The 22,650-nt window shown below is 35.0% G+C and overlaps 1 protein-coding gene across 1 annotated transcript in view; it reads left to right on the top strand.

Moving 5' to 3' along the window:
* ripor3 (RIPOR family member 3) overlaps positions 1-22,650 on the top strand; it is a 50,615-nt gene that overhangs the window by 21,713 nt on the left and 6,252 nt on the right. The window contains exons 2-15 of the mRNA XM_073852586.1: positions 7,250-7,358; positions 11,578-11,727; positions 11,819-11,897; positions 12,044-12,067; positions 12,234-12,287; positions 12,379-12,528; positions 12,746-12,809; positions 12,897-12,940; positions 14,016-14,141; positions 15,971-16,116; positions 18,684-18,813; positions 19,216-19,428; positions 20,704-21,096; positions 22,283-22,428. Of these exons, the coding sequence (XP_073708687.1) occupies positions 7,261-7,358; positions 11,578-11,727; positions 11,819-11,897; positions 12,044-12,067; positions 12,234-12,287; positions 12,379-12,528; positions 12,746-12,809; positions 12,897-12,940; positions 14,016-14,141; positions 15,971-16,116; positions 18,684-18,813; positions 19,216-19,428; positions 20,704-21,096; positions 22,283-22,428 (1,817 nt within the window). The 5' untranslated portion in view covers positions 7,250-7,260. The remainder of the gene's footprint in view (positions 1-7,249; positions 7,359-11,577; positions 11,728-11,818; positions 11,898-12,043; positions 12,068-12,233; positions 12,288-12,378; positions 12,529-12,745; positions 12,810-12,896; positions 12,941-14,015; positions 14,142-15,970; positions 16,117-18,683; positions 18,814-19,215; positions 19,429-20,703; positions 21,097-22,282; positions 22,429-22,650) is intronic.

The following is a 22,650-nucleotide window of genomic DNA, read 5'->3' as shown; positions in this document are numbered from 1 at the left end:
TTTAACCTTTTCAAACTAGGTTCTAGTGTGTGTAAGGAATTGGAAGCAAGCAGAGTACAGCTGTTTCTAAAGGATGCAGTGCCATCTGCTGTTAAAAACTAAGCTCAGAATCGATTCAAGAGAGAATTGCGATGCATTCTGAAAATCTCAGAATCGATATAGAATCATTTCTCGATTCGCAATGCATACATTTATTGTCGCAACCCTAGTGTTTTGGCCGTTAATTTACATAACAACAGTGTTTTGGGCTTTTGAAAAGGGGTTTCAAAGTGCATGTTTTTGAATATAGTACCATTATTGTATGAAAGAGTGAATTTGTGAAAACAGTGACATGTACATACACATTATGTGTTTGTGTAGTGTTTCTTCACAAAGTGACATTGCCAACTACTGGCCTGGCATGCATAATACAGCTTTTTAAGTCATTTTCACAGTTACTTATCCACCTTTTTTCTTCCCATTATAGTGGGAAAGTAAACTTTATGGGTTTTATGGGTCTGGCTTCCAGTCTCTGCTATTTTTGGCTGTACAAAACAGCTTGTTTTGCTGCTTGATATTACAAATTGGTGTGTCTTACCATATTATATTAATGTATTACCTTAATTATGAGCACACTGGTTTGTAGTGCAAACAGTTTTACCATTTACTGCACCTTGTTATTCTTCTTCTTATTATTTTTTATTGCAATAATAAACAACAAAGAATGCAGTACGTATGTTCTTGTTATTTCCCTATAGCAGCTAATGAACCAGAAGTCTCAACAACTGGCTTACTTATGCATTAAAGAAAAAGATAGATACCCTTAGTGAACCTTGCATTGTGGGATACAGTATTCTTGCAGTGGTTGCATATCTGGCTTTTCTGTGCATACAAAAATGAATGCTGAGAACAGTATACTAGTATGCTATATTGCAGCCACGATTTTGCTTAGCCGTGAAGCTGTTAACTAAAATATGTAAACACAGGAATGAAAATTGCTTTGGTCAAACCATTTTATGAGGTCTTTACATAATCTAGCCTTAACACTCCATAACTTGTTACTAACCATCATTTGTAGCTTTTATTTTGAGCACCCTGTTTAAAAAAAAAAAAAAGTACATGCTGGTTAGGTATGTTTTAAAACATCCTTGTTTAAGCTGGTCCTGAACAGGAGCTAGTTGTTTAGGACCAGCTTAAATCAGCTCATAACCAGTTTATAGAAGCAACTTAAAACAGCAGGCATGCATTAAAATATAATACCTAACCAGCATGTGACGTTTTTTTTTTTAACAAGGCATAACAAGGTTTAGCTACTGCATCTGATCTAGCAAACTGGACCAGTTATTCATAAACTGGATTTTAGTAGAATGTATGCATTGTATAGAAATTATATTGCTATGTTCCCTTCTTTGGTCTGTGTTAAAAAATAAATAAATAAATAAATGTTTTGTAATTTTTCTTTTGCTAGTCTGTCAAATTCCTCTTTCTCCCAAGGCAATCCTCTCTCTAAACTTCTCGCTCTAACTCACATGTTGCTCTCTTTTTCATTACTGCAATGAAAACATGTTTCTGTCATCTAATATGGCCAAACCTGCAGCATGTGTAATGTGTTTGCACTCATAATAGCTTACAAGATTGATGTGTGCAACTCCCCTGTAAATCTCGGCACAAGATCCCAGAAATGCAAGCTTATTTAGCACAGTTGCTAATTCATGACATGCCCATAGTACCTCATGAGTCTTATTAACAGCTAGTGGAAACTAGAAAACTTTCTAATTTCTCAAGAACAGTAGGCTTAGTGCAGTAGTTGCCACTGATTGCCAGAGTGTTGTAGGTTGTTGTAGAACAGAGGTGCCCAACCCTGTTCCTGGAGATCTACCATCCTACAAAGTTCAGCTCCAACTCTGATCAAACACACCTGAACCAGCTAATTTATCTCGTAGGTAGCACTTGATAATTACAGACAGCTGTGTTGGAGCAGGGCTGGAACTAAAGTCTGCAGGTAGATCTCCAGGAACAGGGTTGGGCACCCCTGCTGTAGAATGTGATATTCTCTATGATATTTTGAATTATGGCCCAATGCAAATCTACAATTTGTTTCCCATCAGTTTATTATCTGACAGGCAAGAAACATTAGGCAGATCACTTAATTAACATTATTGTAATATTTACATTTAGGGATCCCAGTCCCCAAGTATGAGCTATAGCAATAGTAAGCACCACATAAAATTCTCATTACACATCAGCCCAGCTTTGTGGTTCGTGTTGGTATTGGGTAATAATATGTTAAACAGCAGAATGAAGGTGACGATTTTTCACAAGAAAGCTTCAACTCAACATTATTTAATAACATTCTGAGTGCTGTCATCCATGGCTTTGTTCCAGTATAGATTGATGGTTTGATGTGTTTGTGTGTGGGTGTGTATGAGCTCGATGTGGTTCGCACTGAGGGGGGCAGAGTTCATTTACAGCCGAGACCCCCTGAGATCTCGTTCTTGAACGTTATTTAAGAGTGAAATCTATGACTCAGGCACTATTCAGCAGAGATTCAGTTCCAGATAAAAGCAGAATCATAAACCATGAGAACAAAAGGCAGAACGAAAATTGCGCAATCAAGGAGCACACAAATCACTCTTAATATACAACATACGCTAGAGTTCACATAAATGCACATGGAAATGCTTTCGAATTTCTCACGTTAGAGAGTCTTTAGAGGAAGACTCTGGTATTCAAGCGATGGCCTGACCCTGACTAAGCTACATACCAAGCTGGTTCTTGTCTGTAATGTATGGATATTTGGATATTAGGTCTGTTTCTTGTTATGACTATAAGTTCTATACATATGATTTTGATGGTTGCAGACTATTTGTGCACAGGCCATTAAGGTTGAACTCCCATCTGGGTCATGGAAAGAGGCAGCTTATGTATCGGCATGTTAATGAGTGTCATTAAAAACTCATTTCTATTCAAAACATTTATTAGAGAAGATGCTGAGGGACTTCAAAAGATGCTGAGGCTCAAGTTTCATATGGGTTGTCTCACATGAGGTGGTAGTTTCATGGTTAGGCATCTAGACTAATGATCTTAAAAGGATATTTTACCAAAAAATAAAACTCTGTCATCATCTGAACAACACAAAAGTTAACATGATCTTTTGAAAAATGTCTGTTTTTTTATCCCTACAATGAGAGTCAATGGGGTCATCTGCTGTTTGGACTTTTTGGATCTGCAGAAGAAAGTCATAAGGATTTGGCTATTGTTACAGGTTTTTACATGTACCTGGTTTTCATTTATTTACCTGTAAAACTACAAAAAGCTTTCATATCAAATTATATATGTTATGTCCCAAATGACCTAGACTGTGAATCTGTGATCCTCCCTTTAATGCCATCATTACTCTGTGCTTTTCTTGATCCACAACTTTGTGTGCTCTGGACTAACTATCTATTCCCTTTGGCATGCAATCCCATAAGTCCCCTGTACAAATGATCGATGACAATCATACGGTTTCCAGGAAGATTCACATACTTGAGTGCTTAGTGTTATCGGTAAGTGTTAATGCATACGCCATGTTCAATTATCCCACATGATTGCGCTTTTTTGGAATGACAGCAATCATACTCTGAATCATGGTTCAAGCCAGTCAATCCACAATACCTCCCCTCTACACCCTTCTGTTTTTCTTCCTCCTGCCAAAAAACAAATGGAAAAAAGTTTTAGTATGGCAGTTTCTCATGCTAGACATGATCCTTGTGCTAATATTTTGATTGGCCAAACCTCAGATGTCTTACTGAGAATAATGTGTGTGTGTTTGTGTATATAAATAAATAAATGCATATTTGCTATGGGCACAGGACTAGAGATTTCATTAGCAAATAAGTATATTATTATGCTTATCAAAGATTGATGTTCCTCAAACAGACAGAGAAACAATGACATTATTGACTCACCAGCATGTTGCTCCAAACTTGGAACAATATGATAGTTGATCTCTTCAACTGTGTGTAAATTTAATTACAATGGTGTCATAATCTTTTGCTATGCATCTCTGTGATCTGTAAACATGTAAACCCAAACATTTACAAGGTTCTCTCTTCTACTCTGAATGGGCACATTGTGTCTGGTGTTTATGTCCTCAAGGATAATTCCTCAGTTTTCTACGTCTTTTTGAGAATGTAAACTTTTTTTTGAGTGTGGTTTTGGGGGAAAACATTTCAAAACACAGATGGACTGGGATAATTACAACATTTTGCTGTTTTTTGGTTAACCTCTGTGTCATTTACTCAGAGGAGGTTCAACATTTCAACACTTGTGTTTCCTGGTGCATATTAAAAACACTTGTTCAGAATTCTTTTGAATTAATGTTTTGTGAAGCAGACGGACAGCCTCTCCGTCAATCCTGACACTCAAGCATGTCCAAAAAACAGGGTATTAGCACTATGCCCAACCTGTGTGTGATAAAAATAAACAATATACATCTAATTCTTTTTTCCCCCCAAATATTCTAATTCTAATTAGATCTAATTCTTAAACGTGGAAGTAACCCTATGGGTGAGACTTCCAGTTCATTAGCCACTTTACACGATTTCGCAAGTTACCCGAATGTGAGACCATACTGGTGATACTCGGATGTAAACAACAGCATGGATTGAATGTTTGATGTACTACTAAATATGTTGTTCTGCTAATTTATGCTGTCTAAACCACAGAAAAAACTTGCGGAAACTGTTAAAACATATAGAGAAGGACTTAGTAAGCAGGACAGGGCACAATGTTTGGACAAACTAGGTAAAAATACATACGAGCAGTATTAATTAAGATATTATTAGTCTAATATTTAATCTACCTGACCGGAAATGGTAAGAACAAATGCAAATGTTGTCAAGATTCTTGCCCTGGAAATCCTGGTTCAGTTTGGCCAACCCCAAACGCCTTTTGATCCTCAGTTTTTTTGCATGTTTCTCCTTGATTTGTTATAAATTTTGGCTGTCTGAAATACTCTAAATGTTTTTCCCATTCCGACCGATTAGTACAGCCCAAAACATGACAATAATATATCATTTTCAGTAGCAATAATCAGCAAAATATGTGAGTTTTGTTTAGTTCAATGGCATTGTTTACATTCAGTGCGACAATATGGCCGACTGATGACATGTTGAGAAAATACTCTATAGGAAAATAATAATAACAATATACAGTAAGCTAACTGTTTACAAACCATGTGTGTTTATAATTAAGATAATACATAAAAATAATATGGTAAAACACACCAATTTGCAGCAATAAGCAGCTGTTTCGTACAACTAAAAATAGCTGGATGAGACTGGAAGAGGCCCCTAAAATGTACAAATGGTCGTGCTCGCTCTTAGGGAAATATAATCATAAAACTTGTTCTAGCACTTTTCTAAATGTTCACACTTACGTTTTTTTGCCCGGTAGTTGATAATTTTGCTCTGCCAACGAAAGGAGTTCCAAGTCCCAGAACTTTCCTTTGCAAATTCGTGAATGAATGAGTTTTTTGAACTTACCGAACCAGCGAAAGATTCAATGATTCACTCGTAGAGACCCTTGTGAACCATTATAGAAACACAAGTCAGTTGTCGCCACCCACTGGGCTATTCAAGGACAAGAGCTAAATGTTTTATTAATATAAACTGTAACATATTGCATCCATGCTTCCCGTAATATATTAAAATACTCAGTCACTGATATCTTGATATTTTGGTGTTGATTTGGTAACCGCTCTAATTGATTCAGTCAGACTGATTCAAACGGTAAGTTCATTTTAAATGATTCAATGATTCATAGTTCGCGAATCAAACTGTGAAACGTTAACCAGCGAGGACAACTGGGTGGAAATGCGTGTTTTGCATTTATTTCGCGGTAAACATCTTTTTAAAACTTATTACATTTAATTCAGACAACAAACTCTGATAAGATATGACTTATTTTACCATGTAAATGTACGTTAGATTCAACGGCGGCGGTTCGCCGTATGTAAACAAAAGTATTGCAGGAAGCAATTACAAAAAAGCTCGTTATTGGGAGATATCGATGTCGAAACATATGGATTAAATTAAATAAATATCGATATTACTTGGAAATAAATATTTTTATCCAGCCCTAGAAAAGGTTAATAGACTACATTTAATGGGGGTCATCTCATAGATAAACAATAACCACCCGGAATCGGTTGCAACTTTTTTTAGTGACAACCACCACTCGTTTTCTTCTAAAAATGAGAAACGTACTATATTCATCGTTTTAAATTTTCCTTAACTGTAACGTTAATACTTGTCATAGTCATAGCGGCTGTCATAACACTGTTTCCATGGATCTTACAAAACATGGTTGTCTGAAACTCCCTGCCTATCTACCCCCCACAGCTCTTCATCTACCCCACAGATCTCTCTCTTCCTCTTGTAGGAAAAGGAACATGAGTTACTGTCCTGTAGAGAATGATAACCGCCTCTGCGTTTGCAATCAAGACATCTCTCCCTGTCTCTTTCCTGTCCTCTGTCTCTCTTCTTCATCCTGTCTTCCTCTCACGTTCTCTGCTCTGCCTCTCTCTTGTGTGCCACTGTCAACAAAAACTTTTCCTTCAGCCAAACAGGTGCAGAAACCATAAGTGAATTTTTACAGCCAACAGCAGTGAGGTAAAACAGCATTTGGACATTTGAGTCACATTTAAAAACACTTACAGTGTCATCTGCACTAATGCCAGATAATTTTTATATTGCAATTACAGTTTGCACTTTTCATTGGAAAATTCAATTATGGCAATTTGATTAAACATTGCTAGGTCCAAAAATGCACAGATGAAACATAGCATTCACAGTAGGATTAACATGCATTAAGAAAATAGGGTGAATTTTTATTTTGTGACAACTTTTAGTGTCTTTTTGGGGCGTCTGCCTCTGAGGAATGTTTAAAAACTGTGTACAATAACAGGAGAGAGGAATTATGGGATGAGGAGAGATGAAACAGAGACATAGACATTTCTCATTGAGGAGAACAGACTGGCTGTCATTAAAGTTGTAGCCGCTTAGTTGATGAATGAGAGACTGGGGGTTCGTGAAGAGGAGCATCATGTTCAGCAGATGTGTGTGTGACGTGTGCAAATGTGACAGTGACAATAATTTGTCCTGGTCTTTGCTAGTTTTCAAGAGTGCTTTTAAATGCATTGTTTTGCTGTTGTGATTGGTTGTCATTGCATTGCTATGCAGTTGCTAATTGTAGGCAAATTTCTGTTCTAAATGTCTTGTTGTAGGTGGAGGCAAGATGTCAGTAAAGCTGAAGTTTGATTGTCCTGCTGACGGCGGAATTGTGCAGCGGAGCCGCTCCTTCACTGGAGTAAATGCACTCGGTGGCCGGAGAAGGTAAGCAAGTATGGTTTGTGTTTGAGAGAAGATGATGTGCGTCAGAATGCATTACTTGCACTTTTATTAAGATAAATGTCCTCAAAGCAGGGGTCATGGAATCTCATGGAAAGCATGACTCTCGGTCGCTGGAATTTATGCCATGAGGACATCTCGGCGAGGTCTTGTTTCAGAATTGAGCACAAAACAAAACATTTGGGAGGAGTCCGGATCATTCCTGATTTTTTTTTTTTTTTCTTAAAAAAAAAAGAAACAAAACAAATCAAACTAAAACTTTCCTTTTTTGGTAACTGAAATAAAACAGAATATAAATATTAGATATATGTGACCCTGGACCACAAAACCAGCTTTTAGGGGTCAATAAGGGTAATTTTTTGAAATTGAGATTTATACACCATCTGAATAAATAAGCTTTCCATTGATGTATGGGTTGTTAGGATAGGACAATATTTAGCTGAGATACAACTATTTGAAAATCTGAGGGTGCAAAAAAAATCAAAATATTGAGAAAATCGCTTTTGAAGTTCTCTAAATGAAGTTCTTAGCAATGCATATTACTAATCACAAATTAAGTTTTATAAATTATACCAATGCCACTTAAGACTGGTTTTGTGGTCCAGGGTCACATATAGGGTCAGGGTCACACATATATATCATTAAAGACCAGCAATAATAATTTTCATTTCGATTACATAATGTCAAAGTCAGACATGCCCCTTTGTCAGCTATGATGCCTGGTTACTGGTTTAAACTTTGCCCAGGTTTTTAAAAGATTTTTGGGTCAGCACACCTTAATAGCTTCAACAATTGATTTCCAATTAAGTTTAGAATATGATATGAATATGGATATTTTGATCCACCATTAGCAGAAATTGAAAATGTATGTTTTTTTCTATGTATAAACTGTTTATAGTTATATTCGTAGTTTGTGTTGTCCCTTATCAGTGCAAAATTATCACAAATTATGAAGGATTCATGCCAATATTGTCCAAAACCCCACTTTTTTAGGGCGTTTCCAAACTTTTAGAGGGCAGTGTATAAATAAATTGAAGATGAAGTGCTAAAATGCACTAACTAAACAAACTACAACTGAATGTAAATGCATTTATATATGTATATAACTATTCAAAAAACAAGAACTAAATGACAGCAGCTGACAACTTGTTGGAGCATTCTGTGCATCTAAATTCATCTTTTTGTTCATTTCCTTGATGTTTATTATACTTTATAGTATCTAGAACATTTCCAGACTAAGTAAAGTGAAACAAAAGGGATCCAAAACATCATAAATCTATTTCATTCACTACAGAAAAGTATGGATAAAGTTCAGGTAGTGTTGTCTAATTAAAAATGACCTATTTTATTCAATATGTGTTTTTCATATATCATATGTTTACGTGAATATTGCTTACAGCAAACTCTATTAATGTCCCAAATCAGTCAGTTAGGAGGCATAGGATGCAGCCTGAGTAGGGAGTTCACTAGGTCTTGGAACGGAATTTAGCTTCTATCTGGTGGATTATGATTTTTCTTTGATTGCTTATAGTTCTAATTCACCATTCCACACAATCTCTAACGTAAACAAGCATCGGTTATTATGTAATGGCAGCAGTTATTTCAAGAACCAAAGGTCCTGAGAGGATGCACGGTTCAGATTCGAGTACAAGCATCATCTGAGCAGTGTGACAGCTTACATAAGTAAACACAGCTGCTTCTCTGTATGTGTATGTGCATTTGTGCAAGTTTTTATTTCATTTGTCACAACAGCACTACATTCCTGCATTCCCATCCAAGTAAAAGATTGGAACTAAATGATTGCAGACAAAGGCCAAAACAACTTCAGAGGCATATCCGCCTGCTTCCAATTTGTAAACTCTTTATTGTATGGCAAAAGCTTCACAAAACTGCATTGTGAGAAAATGTTTTTTAGCATTTAATCGCTTAGCAAACTGCACATTAATCATTGCTGTCAGCCAAGATCCCTTAAGATCAGGGATTTACAGTTATAAAGAAACAGATTTCAACCACTCTTTCGACTTTTGTAGACTCAGCTGATTGGGAGCTGAATTGTTTTGCGATTTTTAGAAAATTTTGCTTATTGTAAGTACGTCTTTAGTCCTTTTTGTAGCTAACAAAAAACTTTATTTTCTGGAAGAAGCATAAGATTTCATCAAAACAAGAACCTCTGAATTTATTAATATTTTTGTTTATAGATTATAGAATATGTTTAATAGATTAATTTCTCAATTTTTTTCAGTTTTATAGCCCATTTTGATTAACCTCTATTTGGGAGTAGTCAAATGAGCATTGTATATCAACAATTTTATGTCTGTTTGCACTAAAAAATTCCGGATTAGTCATCTTGAGACTGTGTACAACCTTTTTGGGTAGTGACTAATTCATGTAAGCAAAAATTCAAGAATTATGTTACAGTCAATTAAGTTGTTTTCCAGTGGAAGTTGTTTTTACAATACTTCTAATACTCTGAAAGTATGCTGAGTATAGAAAACCAAGCTCTTTATTCCTGAGAAAAAGGGCGTCACATGTGTCATTGTCCACTGAGGAACCTCAAGTTACATCGGAGATGTCTGTGATGGAGACAGGAAGGAATATACCGATGTGAGAGCCAGAGCTTGTGTTATTAGTGACCCCAGAACAGCGCTGAGGAATTCCTTCACTAAGAGAACAGTTTATTTACATTGCAGAGTCATTGGGTTTGTTATGCTGTGTAAGCATACACTGTCAGAACATGGCTGAAATATGTAGATTATATTGTGGGTGTTATTAAAATGGGATGTGAGGATTAAATTCGGAATATAAAAACAAATGCTACTGTTTGAAAGTTTGGAATTGCTAAAACAAATGTTGGTTTTGGAGAGAGATTGATACGTCTGTTGACTAAGTCAGTATTTAATTTGCCAAAAATACATTTAAAAACATTATTAATGTTCACAGTGATTATTATAGCTTGATATAACTGTAATGTGATCTTGAGAACCACCAATTTCAGAAGCCTTTAATATAATATAGCATTATAATGTGCTAAATTTGTAATAGGGATACTGTTCTTATTCTCCTAACCAGCTGAAAACCACTGTGTGCTACTTGATGAAGTGTGGAAATTGCAATGTCTTGCAGTGGCAGAATTATTGCGTACACTTGTGAAGTTCAATATTGGGTTTAGAAAAGGCCAAAAGAAACAGCTTTCCCTGTAAACCTATTATTTGGTTGTTTTAAGAGATGAAGAGTGTTCCTAAGTGTGCTGTCATTTTGTTTCCTTTTCATAGTGACTTTGGTGATTTAAAATTGCTTGTGGAAACCGTGATGCATTCATTTTTCAGGATTCTTTGATGAATGGAACATTTAAAAGAACAGCATTTATTTGAAATTGAAATGTTTTGTAACATTGTAAGTGTTTTTATTGTCACTTTTGATTAATTTAATGCGCCCTTGTTTAACAAAACTATTAATTTGTTTAAAAAAACAACTTAAAGTTCATCCAAAAATGAAAATCCTGTCATTTATTACTCACCCTCATGCCGTTCCCAACCTGTAAGACTTTCATTCATTTTCGGAGCGCAAATTAAGATATTTTTGATGAAATCCGAGAGCTTTCTGACCCTGCAATGACAGCAACGCAACTACCAAGTTCAAGACCCAGAAAGGTAGTAAGGATATCGATAAAATAGTCCATGTGATATCAGTGGTTCAACCTCAGTTTTATGAAGCTTTTACCAAAGAATGTGACCCTGGTCCACAAAACCAGTTATAAGTGTAGACTTTTTGTTTTTTGTAAGATTTATACATCATCTGAAAGCTGTAGAGTACGCTTTCTATTAATCTATGGTTTGTTAGGATGGAATAATATTTGGCTGAGAGACAACTATTTGAAAATCTGCAATCTGAGGATGCCAAAAAAAATCTAAATATTAAGAACATCGTCTTTAAAGTTGTCCAAATGAAGTTAGCAATGCATAAATTTGATATATTTACGGTAGGAAATTAACAAAATATCTTCATATCCTAACGATTTTTGGCGTAAAAGAAAAATCAATAATTTTGACCCATACAATGTATTGTTGCCTATTGCTACAAATATACCTAAATGTCTGTGCTACTTACAACTGGTTTTGTGGTCCAGGTTCACACATATATATCCCCATTTTATTTAATAATTTGTCTTTTTTCACAGTCTTCCGTATTCCATCTTATTCCGCAGACTTTCCTCGGCTCGTAGCTCTCTCCGCACCAAAGCCGTAGCAGGGAAATCTCCCAGAATTCCCTCTTCGAGTCGGGTAGGCAGCAGTGTCTGGGGGCAACAGCCTGAGCAGGTGGACAGAATCTTTCAGGCTTTGAGAAAAGGGCTCAAGTATGTGCAGTCATTGAAGTAGAGTAATGAATCCACTTGTGGACCACACACACCAGTCTTGTGAATGTTAATGACATCTCATCTTATGTAGGGATTACTTGGAAAACCATCAAACAGAGCTGGACTTCCTGTCATCCCAGCAGAGAGACACAAAGAGGAACTCCAGACTGGTAAGATCTAAGACTTGGTCCAGATAATAGCTTTAGCCTTTTATTTATCTTTTTATGTTATTTTATTTTTTAAATTTAAATGTATTATTTACATTATTTGATGAAGTAGATATAAGAAATACAAAAATCTATTCTTCATTCCTCAGGGTTTTTTCTATGACCTGGAAAAGGTAAGTTGGCAACTAATGCTGATATTCAATCATTTGAGTGTTGTTGCCTTCACAAAAGCATATTTTAGTTTTTTTTTTGTTAATAAACCATACAGTTTATTAAAAATTGCATTTAAAGCCAAAGGTTACAAAATGTAATGCTGTTTTATGTCCTGCTTGCCAACAGGAGATACGAGCCTTAGAGAGATATTTACGGCGCCTTGAGTTTCATATTAGTAAGGTAACACAACTTGAAAATACTTTAATTTGATTATATATGAACACTGCTGACTTTAACTAAGAATAAACCTGTATCATGTGAATGTCAACAGGTTGAAGAGCTGTATGAGTCCTATTGTATCCAGTGGCGGCTGTGCCAAGGAGCTTTAAACATGAAGAGAGCATTCTCTCTGTCCCCGTCTTCACGACAGTCTAGAGAGAGTCTACTGGAGCTGAACCGCAACCACAGACACAGCCTGGAGGTATAGTCTCTTTTAGAGACAATAAGTAAGCCATTTGTGTGGTCGTTTTTCCAAAAAACATAAACACTGTGGCTTGATGGCTTTTTCAAAACATCTAGACACAACAACACTTCGTAACCACACTTCTCTTTTAACACATGATATCTAGCCAATGCACTGGCTAGAACCCATTATGCAAATTCAATCTCACTTGTTTAATACTCATGTCTGCTTGCAGGACATGTGTGCAATGGAAGGAGAACTGGAAATCCTGCTGGGCGAGCTGCAAATCAAAATGAAAGGTACACAGCACCTCACATATGTAGGAATTTGAGTTGACTCCTAAATATCCTTCTCCAGCTAATTTCTTCTCTCTTTTTATGAGGCAGGGTTGATAGGCTTTGCTCGACTCTGCCCTGGAGATCAGTATGAGGTGAGGAGGTTTAACCCAACGTACACTTAAAAGGATAGTTCATCGAGAAAAAACAAACAAAAAACTTCTGTCATCATTTACTCATCTTTGTGTTGCTCCAAACCTCTGTGTCTTTCTGTATTCTGTGTAAAAAAAAAAAAAAAAAAGGGAGATGTTTAGCAGAATGTTCATACTACTGCTTTCCAGCGAAAGTAAATGAGGACGAATGCACAACTGGAAGAAAGAAAGCCATATGAGTTTGGAGCGACATGAGGGTGAATAAAGGATAACAGAACTATCTATTTAATACATAAAAGTAATAAAGACATGAAGGCATTTAACCCCAAAACATCACTCTTAATCCAAGACTCCCTGTTCTATCAGACTATGAAGGACACAAATGCATGATGACTCTTTTATGTGAAAATATTAGGCAGAAATCGCATATTTCACCAGCTATTCAGATTACATTTTTAAGGCCAGGTTTCCAATGACTTCATGCACAGTGGAATGCGGTCTCAGGAGCCATCAGCCGGCTCATGCACGGGACCACACATTCACATACAGTCACCCCAAAAAGTATTTGGAAAATTGAGACAATGCATATGAATTTTATTGCATTTGATATAAAAATATATGTAGACATTATGGTAGACCTTTTCGCAGAACTGCCTTTATTGCTTAACCCAAAGTGATTTTTAGTGGTTGTATGTTGTTCACCGCAATAACTGTGGACATGTTCAAGTACTCAACCAAAGTAATACTATTACTGTTACGTTTCCTACTGTGGCAACTTTAGAAATGTATAGTTGCTGCCTTTTACCACTAAGTTAAGTCTATGGCAGTATTGGGCATTTTAAAATACATTCAAAAATAGAAACTGGTTATTTTTATATTGACAATATTTTGACCTTTTTGTTTTGATCACATAAATACAGCCTTGGTACACATAAGAGACTTATGTTATCAAAAACGTCTAAATACACTGCCCTCAAACTTTTGAATGATACTGTAGATATCCTAAACTCATTGGGATCGTTGTACATTTTACACACACACACACACACACACAAATTGAGTGTTTCTTTTTGTGTAGGTGTTAATCCGGCTGGGCCGACAGCGATGGAGAATCAGAGGGCGAATCCAGACAGATGACCGACAGCTGTGGGATGAAGAAGAGATGGTCTTTCTTCCTCACATCCACGGGAACTTTGAGATTAAGGTGAGCTTGTCCACCTATACTCACACACACACCTGCGCAAATAGCACTTCCTGTCGAGGTCACCTGTGGGGGCTGCGATGACAGAAGATTCGAGGCCTTTTGTTCTTATTCTGTTTGTTAGATCTGAATAGATTGTCATATGTATATAATATAAAATTCCAAATTATTTACACTTGGTTACACATCCAGAACAGCCTAGAAACCAAAATTACCATAGCAACCATCAAAAAAACATGGCAACCATATAGCAACACTCTACCGACTAACATCCCAGCAAACACCCTAGCAACCACATCGCAGCATTCTAACAACCTTCAGAAGCACACTGGCAACCACATACCAAACTAACACTCTATCGATTATCAAAAACACAATGGCAACCACATAGTAACACTCTAGCAACTACCAAAAACCCTGGCAACCACATAGCAACACTCTAGCAACCAGAAAACCCTAGAAACAACATGGCAGAACAACACACTGGCAACCACTAAGAACATTCCAGCAACCACCAAAAACACCATAGTAACCATTAAAAATACCATGACAACCACACCCTAGCAACCACATAGCAAAGCAACAACCTAGTATCATTCAAGCAACAACATAGCATCACTCTAGCAACCACATAGCAAAACAACACTTTAGCAACTGCCAAGAACATTCTAACAACCACCAAAAACACTGTAGCAACAATTAAAAATACCATGACAACCACCACTACCAGTAACATACCCGCAACAACATAGCAACTCTCTAACAACCAAATAGCAACACCCTAGCAACCAAATAGCAACACTCTAACAAACACAATATTCTAGCAACAAATTAGCAACCACCAAAAATACCCTAGCAACCACATAGCAGCACTCCAACAATCATTAAAAATACCATGGCAACCACATAACAAAACAACACTCTAGCAACCACCAAGAACATTCTAACAACCACCAAAAGCACCATGTCAACCAAATAGCAACACTCCTGGCAACTGCATAACAACACCCAAGCAACCATATAGATACACTCTAGCAACCACATAGCAACACTCTAGCAACTACATAGCAATATTCCAGCAACAACATAGCAACAACACAGCAATACTCTAGCAACCACCAAAAAATACCCCAGCAACTGCATAGCAACACCCTAGCAATCACATAGCTACACTCTAACAACCAAATTGCAATACCCTAGCAACCACATAGCAATATTCAAACAACAACATAACAACACTCTAGCAACCACTAAAAATACCCTAGCAACTGCATAGCAACACTCTAACAACCAAATTACAATACCCTACCAACCACATAGCAACCCTTTAGCAACCACATAGCAATATTCTAGCAACAGCATAGCAATACTCTTGCAACCACCAAAAAATACCCCAGCAACCACATAGCAACACCTTAGCAACCAATATTCTAGCAACAACACCCTAGCAACTACATAGCAACACTCTAACAACCACATAGCAATATTCTAGCAACAATATAGCAACACTCTTACAACCACATAGCAATATTCTAGCACCAGTATAGCAACACTTTAGCAACCACCTAAAAATACCCTAGCAACCACCAAAGACACCCTAGCAACCCCACAGCAATGAGTTACTCAGAACTACTTAGCAATCAGATAGGAATGGCCTGGCAACCACCTACTACAGCATAATAATGGAGTCAACAGTACAGCCCATCCTGAGAGACCTTTGGCCCACCTTACATGATCAAACCAGAAGCTTAAACAAATCATTTCCCTCAAAAACTCTAGTCAAGCCAATAGCAGCTGCACAGTCTGAGAGGGTTTTCTCAAATGTCCTGCAGGTAACGGAGGTCAAGGGGTTGAGCTCTATCCTGGTTGGCATGGTAACATGCAGGAGTGCGGATTTTTTCACAGCACGGCCGCAGATGATGGTCGTGGACATCACAGAACTGGGAACCATCAAGCTACAGCTAGAGGTGGTTTGGAAGTAAGTGAACGTGTGAGTTTACAACGCAAACCGTTTTAATATTGATAATAAGAAATGTTTTTTTTAGCAGCAAATCAGCATATTAGAATGATTTTTGAAGGATCATGTGACACTGAAGACTGGAGTAATGATGCTGAAAATTCTGCTTTGCATCACAGAAATAAATTATATTTAAAAAAATGTTAACATAGAAATCAGTTATTTTGAAATGTAATAATTTTTCACAATTTTACAGATTTTTACTGTATCCTTAATCAAATAAATGCAGCCTCAGTGAACAAAAAAGCATTTTTTTTAAGTCTTACCGCAAATGTGGGACTGCTTTTAAGGCTTTTTTGTATAGAAAGATACCAGCCTCAGTTACAGCGAGGATAGAGTTCTTCTGAAAAGCTCAGATGTCGTGACAGTACGCTTGAGAGTTTAATGTTTTAACATCTGGATTTCGCAGACATGAAATAAACAGTACGAGTGCTATTCACAGCATATTTAAGGATTTTTTTTCATGTAATTGAGTGGACAAGACACCGATCTCACACACTAACACACCCCCTATAAGTGCGCCACCGCTATCGGCTAACACACGCCAGCTGTGGATAAGCAGCTGACTGCAGAGAGATGGATAAATAGTCCATCGCTGCCCCGTCCCTCTCACACACACCGATCCAATTACACTGCTCTTTACACAGTCCAGGTGGAAGAGATTTTTCATAGCCTCTTTTTACAGCGTCACTAAATTAAACACATCTCAGTCTGTTCAGCATCTCCACGCTCTTGTGTGTGTGTGTGTGTGTGTGTGTGTTAGTTCACTGCCGTCACCTCATTTCCTCTGGTTCTGCTTAGTCTCTGTTAGCTGTGTCACTCTTCATAAAGCAGTGATGACAAACACACTGCCACTCCACACATCATGTGTGATCAGAACAAGAGTGGATTTTATTTCAAAACCTTTGTGATATCACTCTCTTTTTTTGTTGAGTGAAACAATACATGTCAGCAAGTGTCTGTAATGAAAGAAATGTGGTTTAGAAAAAACTGAAAACCATGTGAATTCTGAATTCTGTTTCATGTTGACTTTAGATATATAACATTTTAATTGAATATGTAAATAAATCCATATAAACAATTTAGTTTGAAAGTTAAATTACAATAAAGGTTAGATTTTGTTAAACATTTTCACACCAAGTTCATGCGAAATTAAATATTACATTATTATAGATAAAATTTACAAATTACACACCTAAAGATTATTTTTTAATTAATTAATTAATTAATTAAAAAATGAATAAGAATTAAATTACATTTTAAAAATATATTTTTATAAATAAAAATAAGTAATTAAAATGATGATGAATATTTATTTAAATAATTTATTTCAATAAATTTTATGTGTGTGTGTGTGTGTGTGTGTGTGTGTGTGTGTGTGTGTGTGTGTGTATGTGTATATATATATACACACATTTTTCATATGCTAAAACGGCATTATTTTTAAATAAAAAAATATTTTAAATAAAAAATTAAATGTGCAAATAACACACCTAAAGAAAATACATTATTTAAATAAAATAAATAAAAATAGTTTTTAAAGAAATGTTTTATGCTCACCAAAGCTGCATTTATTGAATAAAAAAGTACTAAACCAGTACAATTTACGAATAACACACCTAAAGATAATTAATTAATGAAAAGAAATTGAAAAAAAAAAAAAAATAAAAACAATAAATTTACAAAAAACACACATAAAGGTAATACATTATTTAAAAAATAAATACATTATAATAAACATATTTTAAATAAAAAATAAAATGTACAAGTTGCACAACTTAAGATAATAAATTATGTAATAAATAAATACAAATATTTTTAAATAAATGTTTCTTGTGCTCACCAAAACTGCGCTTATTGAATAAAAATACAGTAAAAGTGACATTGACAAATAACACAACTAAAGATAATTACTTGTTTAAAAAGCTATAAAGCTGAACTTTCAGCATCATTACTCCACACTTTAGTGTCGCTTGATCCTTCAGCAAAAAAATAATATTCTAATTTGCTCCTAAAAAAAAAACTTATCAACAGCTGAGAGGTTTTTTTGGTAATATTTTAAATCTATTTACTGTCACTTTTTAAAAAACAACTTTTTTGTTTTTTGATTGCAAGTTTAAAAATATAACTTATTTTCAGCATTGGGTGGTAGTGTATTGTAGGTTAAAAGTGCATTTTAGAGACAAAGGGACGCTTAGAATTATGCTCAGGGTTAGGAGTAGGATTATGGATAAGATTATGTTTAAGATTTAAGGGTGTTGTTATGTGTAGGGCTATGGTTAAGGTGGGAGGTGATGTTACACCTACAATTGTACTGTAACAGCTAGATAGATCTGTGGTTACCTCTAAACACAATAGATGTTCCAGTTAGTAAACACCTATATATATTTAATCCTTAGACACTAGTCTTCTGCTAAATTTTGTTTACTGTCTGTTTGTCTTCATAAAATTGTTATTTTGGCAATCTAAGCATACTAGAGTCTGTTTTTCTTCACAGTTTCTTATTCTTTCACTTTTTCTTTCTTTAGTCCATTCGATAGCTGTGAGGTGAGGCCTCTCACAGCGTCCGCCAGCCGCCAGTCCATCCACAGCAGAAAGGGATCCGTATATAGCTGGACGCCTCCCAACACACCCAGTTTCACTGAGAAATACTTTCTGGTGAGTTTGTGACCTACATCCACACACACTCCCAGCATGACCGCTTACAACCATTTAAAGGTGAAGTGTGTCATTTCTGATGCTAAAATACATTCTCCGATTGCAGTTTAATCTGCAGAGACAAGTATAAGTAAAGCTGGGTGCTGTGCTCTATTAGATTTTATCTGTGTTTAGGATTGTTACGTGACAGATTGTACGATATGATCCCAGTGAGATCTTGGGTAAAAGCCAGCTGCGACAAAAAAAGATTGAGAAAAATTGTTCTGACATCCTCATTATGACACAAAGTTGAAATGGTGGCACACAAACCCAAACAAGATTTGTTCTGATGTTGGCAAGGTTTTTGAGTGTTTTTGAGCTTAAATGTCATTGCATGATGTCATCTGTCCTTTTATGCTGTAGTCTATGGTGCGTCAGATGCAGGATGCAGATGGCTCTTTCTCTATTGGCTCACGTGAATCGAGGGGCGTGTCTCTACTCAGCTACCTGGCTGACTCCACCCAGGCACTCAGTCCTCCTGCTTATGAGAAGACGAGCAACCCACCAACCACACACCATCCTGCTATAGACACTAAGTCACAGGATGACGATCTACTGAAGATGCCCACAGAAGATGTATGAAACTGTTTGTTTTTATATTTTTATACTATAAATACTAAAGTACTTTATACTAAAGTAATTTTCTTGCTTTAGTGGGATTTTTTAAAATATAAATATTATTAATTGTAAATATATTTAATATATAAATATAATTGTGTGTAACAAAATGCTTAATTATAATAAATAATTTATTTGTAGTTTTTTATTCTTATTAAAAGCAAAAAAAAAGTTTTATAATAAAAATATAAAATAATTATTTAATAATAATTATTATTTGTGTTATTTTAAATAATGTATTTATTTTTGTACTTAAACATTACTTTATTTATTTTAATACATTTTAAGATTTTATGTTTCAAAACATAAATATTTACAATATTTTTTCTTTAAAATGCACTCTGATAATAAATAATTTGGTGAGTGTTTGTATACACATATTTATAAGTAAAAAATAATCATTTATTTTTTAATATAGTTTCTTTGTTTGGAATAGCAGGTTATATTTTAAGAAATCATCAATTAAAATGTTTTGCTTTATGTGGGATTTTAAAAAAATATATAAATATTTTAATATTTAAAAAAACGTAATAATAATAATAATAAATGTAATTGTTAGTATATTCTTTTGTATTTTTATTATTAAAAGCAGTAATTACCTTTATAATGATAGTATAATGTATTTATTTTTGTAGTTAAAATTTTTTATATATTTTAAGAAACTGTAAAAAAAATATTTACAATATAAAATAATAAATAATTTTAGTGAGTGCGTGTGTGTGTGTGTGTGTGTGTGTGTAGTATATATATATATATATATATATATATATATATATATATATATATATATATATATATATATATATTTTTTTTTTTTTTTTATGTATTAGTTAACATTAGTCATCTAATTTAGTTAACATGAACTAAGAATGAACAATACCTCTACAGCATTTATTTATCTTAATGTTAATTTCAGCATTTACTAATGCATTATTACAATCAAAAGTTGCGATTGTTAACATTAGTTAATGCACTGTCAATTAACATGAACTACTGTATTTTCATTAACATTAACAAAGATTATTAAATACTTTTAATATATTGTTCATTATTTGTTTGTGTTAGTTAAGACATTATATGGAACCTTATTGTAAAGTGTTACCATTATATTATTAATATATTTTAAGAAACCATCTGTTAAGATTCCTTATTTTTTTTTTTATATATAAAGTTGCAAAAAAAAAATCGATTTAAATTGCAGCATATTTAATTTCATCCCATTCATAAACCTAGGCTGAGGAGAGTGTGGAATGGCCATCAGAAACTGACACAGCCTCCCCCAGTCCTGCGGGCAGCAAGCGTGACTCCATATTCCTCTTACACCGCTACAGCACGCCTGACATCCTCAAGCAAAATGGAGAGGCGACCCCCAGCACAGGTGAAGGAGACGCACAAGAGACGACGGCCCTGAATGAGGCCCCTGAAGAGGAGACCTTGTTCAAGCAGGCAATTGAAGACAGACTCCTAGTGAAGGACAAAAAAGCGAACAGAGCTCAGAAGAGAGCCGTGGCTAAGAGAATCAGTTCACTGCTAGAGGATCTAAATACAGAACTGGAGGAAACAAGCAATATAGAGACGTTAAAGAAACTAGATCTGCAGATACGCCAACTGAATGAGGTCTTGAAGGTGAGATGGGTGGATGGAGTAATTTAAAAAAATTATAAATGGATGCATAATTATATGAACAAAAGCAGTTTGAAATAGTTCAAGAACATGTCCGGGACATACAGTGGCATGTGAAAGTTTATAAACCTCTTGCAGAATGTGAATAATTTTAACAAGATAAGAGAGATAATACAAAATGCATGTTATTTTTTATTTAGTACTGTCCTGAGTAAGATATTTTACATAAAAGATGTTTACATATAGTCCACAAGACAAAAAAAAAAAAGCTGAAATTTTTTAAAGAACCACCTTCAAAAGTTTGGGAACCCTTGGTTCTTAATACTGTGTATGGTTACCTAAATGATCTATGATGGGTTTTTTTTTTTTTTTTGTAGCGATTGATCGCAAGTCCCTTGCACTGTACTTAAGAAAAATCCTCCAGGTCCTGCAGATTCTTCAGTTTTCCAGCATCTTTTGCATATTTGACCCTTTTCAGCAGTGACTGTATGATTTTGAGATCCATCTTTTCACACTGAGGACAACTGAGGGACTCAAACACAACTATTAAAAAAGGTGCAAACATTCACTCCAGAAGGAAACATGATGCATTAGGAGCATGAGTGAAAACTTTTGAATAGGATGAAGATTTTCAAGTTTTTTTTTTTCTGGAGCATCAGTGAATGTTTGAACCTTTTTTTAACAGTTGTGTTTGAGATGGATCTCAAAATCATACTGTCATTGTTGGAAAGGGTTCAAATACACACAAAAAAAAGAATTTGTGGGACCTGAAGGATTTTTCTGAAGTACAGCGGCCAGTTTAGCTGTTCAGGACAAACAAGGATCTCATGAACAACTATCATTAAACAAAAAAAAAAAAGCAGCTGTGTATCATTCAGGTAACAACACAGTATTAAGAATCAAGTGTATGTAAACTTTTGAATACGCTATAAATTCAACTATTATTTTCTCTTGTAGACTATAAAGGTCTTTTATGTGAAATACCTTGTTCAGGTCAGTACTAAATAACTAAAAAATAACATGCATTTTGTATGATCCCTCTTATTTTGATTAATATAATTAAAATTTTGCAAGTATGTAAACTTTTGACCCTTAACTGTAAATGCGTGTGTGCTCTATGCATTGTGGATAAATGTTTGCTGTTGTTTCATTAAATTTAGTTCTTCATGTGCATATTTCCTGATGTTAGAAGGACCTTGACCCCCCACAGATGCCCTTATCTCAGACACTAGCAGTAGAGGAAGAGGAAGTGCTGGGCAGTTTCGATTTCCTCTCTGCAGATTGTAATGAAGATGAAATATCAAATATGGGCAGTATCAGGATTGGGTACACTGGGTAAGTCACCTGATTTTTAACTTAAGAGTGAATCCCACAAAGAAATGTAAAAATAAATAAATAAATAAAAATATTTTTTAAAAATTCTAAATAAATAAGTTAAATTACATATATACCTATTTATTTATTTTTTATTTGAAAGACATACTTTAAAATGAAATAGCAATTTATCAACAATTAACAATTAAAAAAATATATAAAAATATGTATTTTAAATAAATA

This window comes from Garra rufa, chromosome 12 (genome assembly GCF_049309525.1).
Source record: "Garra rufa chromosome 12, GarRuf1.0, whole genome shotgun sequence".
Lineage (NCBI taxonomy): Eukaryota > Metazoa > Chordata > Actinopteri > Cypriniformes > Cyprinidae > Garra > Garra rufa.
Note: the sequence above shows the minus strand (reverse complement) of the source record. Positions and strands in the feature narration are given on the sequence as shown.